Source organism: Acyrthosiphon pisum, unplaced genomic scaffold (genome assembly GCF_005508785.2).
Source record: "Acyrthosiphon pisum isolate AL4f unplaced genomic scaffold, pea_aphid_22Mar2018_4r6ur Scaffold_20692;HRSCAF=21853, whole genome shotgun sequence".
NCBI classification, from domain to species: Eukaryota; Metazoa; Arthropoda; class Insecta; order Hemiptera; family Aphididae; genus Acyrthosiphon; species Acyrthosiphon pisum.
In genome coordinates this window covers 11,688-15,248 of record NW_021770079.1, presented here as the reverse complement: position 1 = coordinate 15,248, position 3,561 = coordinate 11,688, and the positions used below count along the sequence as shown (strand labels likewise).

General features: G+C 31.6%; 1 protein-coding gene across 1 annotated transcript; it reads left to right on the top strand.

Annotated features, from left to right (window-relative positions):
- Positions 1-620: 620 nt before the first annotated feature.
- Positions 621-1,703, top strand: LOC107882465. The gene is made up of 2 exons (XM_016800819.1): positions 621-813; positions 922-1,703. Exons 1-2 carry the CDS (start codon positions 621-623, stop codon positions 1,701-1,703), a joined length of 975 nt encoding a protein of 324 aa, XP_016656308.1.
- The last annotated feature ends 1,858 nt before the right edge of the window (positions 1,704-3,561 follow it).

Genomic DNA, 3,561 nt, shown 5'->3' with positions numbered 1-3,561 from the left:
ATCTGAGACAGCCGAGCACCGAGAAGCAAGATTGGGGACCATGCGAGTAATGGGTGCTCGATCCAGACGAACCACCGAATTGAACCTTTGTGCACTACACTATGATGCCGATATTAATTACAGCACACACCCAAGCGTGGCCATCGGAATAATGGATCCCTTTCGGAATAATAATCCCTTTTTGATTATGTTAATTAACGTTTAGAGATTAATACATATGGAGTAGGTATTTTTAATGGGCGACGAGGTGCACGGGATCAGCTAGTACTATATATAGGTACTATACATAGGTAGGTACCTAATTTTAATTTTCTAGATTTAGGTTTGTATTATATGTTTCAATTTTGAAATATTTAATTTAATATACATAACTAGGTACCTACCTAGGTACCTATTAATCTATTAATGCTTACATTTTGAACATAATTTACACATTAAAATGACTTTATTGGTAATAATGTTGTATTGTACCAAACCTATTTGGTTATTATATTATCCTATTAAATTTGTACATTTATTTTCTTATACTTTACATAATGTTAATTTTATGGTTAGAAAAATGCTAAAAAAGTCATCTAAATTTTCTGAAGATAATATAGAAGCTGCTATTCAAGCTGTGCATGACGGAATGTCAAAAAAAGGCTGCTATTAAATTTGGAGTGGCTAGATCTACAATACAATTTCGTATGAAGAACCCAGACAAAAAGTATACATGTAGCTCATCCCCTATCCTCACTGAATCTGAAGAAAGTTTATTGGTTCAAAAAAAGGATTTCCTCGACGCAGAGAAGATGTGCAATACAGTGTTAAAAAGTATTTAGATAATAACCAAAGAACAACTCCTTTCAAAGACAATTTGCCTGGTTACTATTTTTATTAATTATCAATGAAAATTAAAAAAATGTATTTAATTTATTTTAGGAATTGGTTGGTATAAAGCATTTCTCCGGCGTAATCCAGTAATTTCTATAAGAACTAGTGAGCATGTATCTGCTGCCAGTGCTAATGTTAGTGAACTAGACATTAGGAAGTGGTTCACCGATATTTACCAAGACTTAACTGGTGAGAATTTGGATAATATTTTAAAAGATCCACGCAGGGTTTTTAATGGAGATGAATCAGGGTTTTCTTTGTGCCCCAAAACACAGTCTTTTCTTGGTCCAAAAGGAGCCAAGGATGTCTATGAAGTCGCAACTGGCAATGCTAAAGAGAATTTAACGGTAATGTTTACATTTAACGCAGCTGGAGAAACATGTCATCCAATGGTAATATTTAATTACAAAAGAATACCACAAAATATTATCGATTCTGTGCCTGCCAATTGGGGTATTGGACGTTCAGATTCAGGATGGATGGTGTCTGAGGTGTTTCATGAATTTGTGGCGAATGTGTTTCACCCATTTCTTATTCAAAGTGGTATAGAGTTTCCTGTAATATTATTTGTAGACGGCCATAAAAGCCATCTTACTTACCATCTAAGTAACTTATGCAGAAATTTAAAAATTATTTTAATTGCTCTTTACCCAAATGCAACCAGAATACTACAACCAGCGGACGTAGCAGCATTTAGACCACTAAAGGGAGGGTGGAAAAAGGGTGTATTCGAATGGCGCCATGAGAATCCTCATTGCGCGATTACTAAAAAAGATTTTGCCCCTATTTTAAAAAAGTGTTACATAAAACAATTAGACCAGAAATTTTAATGAATGGTTTTAAGGCATGTGGTCTTTTTCCATGGAATCCAGACCAAATCGACTTTAGAAAATGTCTTGGAAAAAAAGAATTAAAATCTAGAATATAATCATTTTACTGATATTGTTGGTTTAGAAATAATGGAAAAGTTAAATAACATTCAGGATGTTATTGAAAAAGAAAACCATCCTGAAGAGTTTTATGTGCTGTATAGGTTATATGAAAAATTAAAGAAATGTACTAAAAATTATGATGTAGAAAAAAATGCAATTTCTTTATTGAATAACAGTGATTATACTTCAGAAGATATTGATCACTATTTAAACGAAAATATAGAAACCTTAGAAAGGGTTGAAACAAACAATATAACTGATAATGATATTCAAAATACAACTATCAACTATAATATTACTCCATCATCAAATAGAGTTATGGAAATTCAAGAAGAAAATGACCAACCTTGTACTTTTATTAAGAAAATGAATCTGTCTCCTTTAGAAACTTGTTTACTTTGGCCTATAACACCAGAGCGTAAAGGTAAACGTGACATAGAAAGGGTACCATTTGTTATCACATCCCAAAAGTGGAAAAATTTGTACGAAGAAAAGGCAAATAAAAAAAAGAATATTGAAGAAAAAAAGAAAAAAAGAAAAAGCTGAAATATGATGATAAACAAAACAAACTAACAAATTAAATAAATCAAAAACTGTAAGAAATCTGTTTATAGAACCATTAGTTAAAAAAAAAACCAGCAGAAACCATTACAAGTCAATATATTGAGTTTTTAACTGAAAAATCTAAGGAGAGTAATGCAACTTGTATAAATGTATATGAAAATGATGATTCTCCACTTTCATCAAAAACTACTGGTAAATGTTTCCAATGTAGTGGCACTATAAGCAGTAGTGTTATATCCGATATAGGATTTGAGTGTACATTTTGTAATAATAAGTACCACAAAAGATACTAACAAAGATAATGATTGTGATTTGCTTTCTGATGATGATAACATACTATTTATTTGCTACATGTGTGAAAAATAGGTAAACATGATTTAGACAATGCTTGGTACCTAGGTATCTATTATACATTTTACTAAACTCCGGCCCACGAGAGTCCATATGTCAGAACACGTCCGTCGCTGCGCATCGGTTCCCTTTCCATACGCTGAATCTACCGATCGGAAACCGGCCGGCAACGATCGCCGACAGCCGTCGTTAGCTGTGTTTTTATGACCCGCTGTATTCACGTTGCCGAGTGGTGGGAACAGCACTATGGTGGGAGAAAATTCGGCCGGCAGCTGTCGTAGTGTCGTGACCGTCAGTATTGATGCGCGGTTTACGTATGGACTCTCGTGGGCCGGAGTATATATATTTAATTTTGTTTTTAACTTAGTCTTAGACAATTATTATTAAAGAATGACCAATTCTGTATTATATAACCAATTGTTATTTTATATTTTTTTTATATTATTTGTTTTATTAAGTACTATCTATAAGACTGATGGCTATAAGTTCTAGTCACATCATTCATAGTTATTCAATTGATTTAAAATACCTATTATGTTTGTTGTTGATTTAATTATCTTTTATTTTTATTTTAATAGTTATGTATTCTCTTTAATGGCTGTAGGTTTTAGTCATACATTACTGATAATTTAAAGATATCATGTTGTATGGTATATATTTATACATTTTATAATTTTATTTGCATTGTTTTTGTTATATAAAGTATTGTCCTTGAGACTGATGGCTATTAGTTCTAGTCACATACCTAATATTCATTTGATTTATAATGACTTATTATATTTTTTGTTAATTTAATTATACATTAACAGTTGTCTTTTATTTTAATTTTAATTTTTATTAA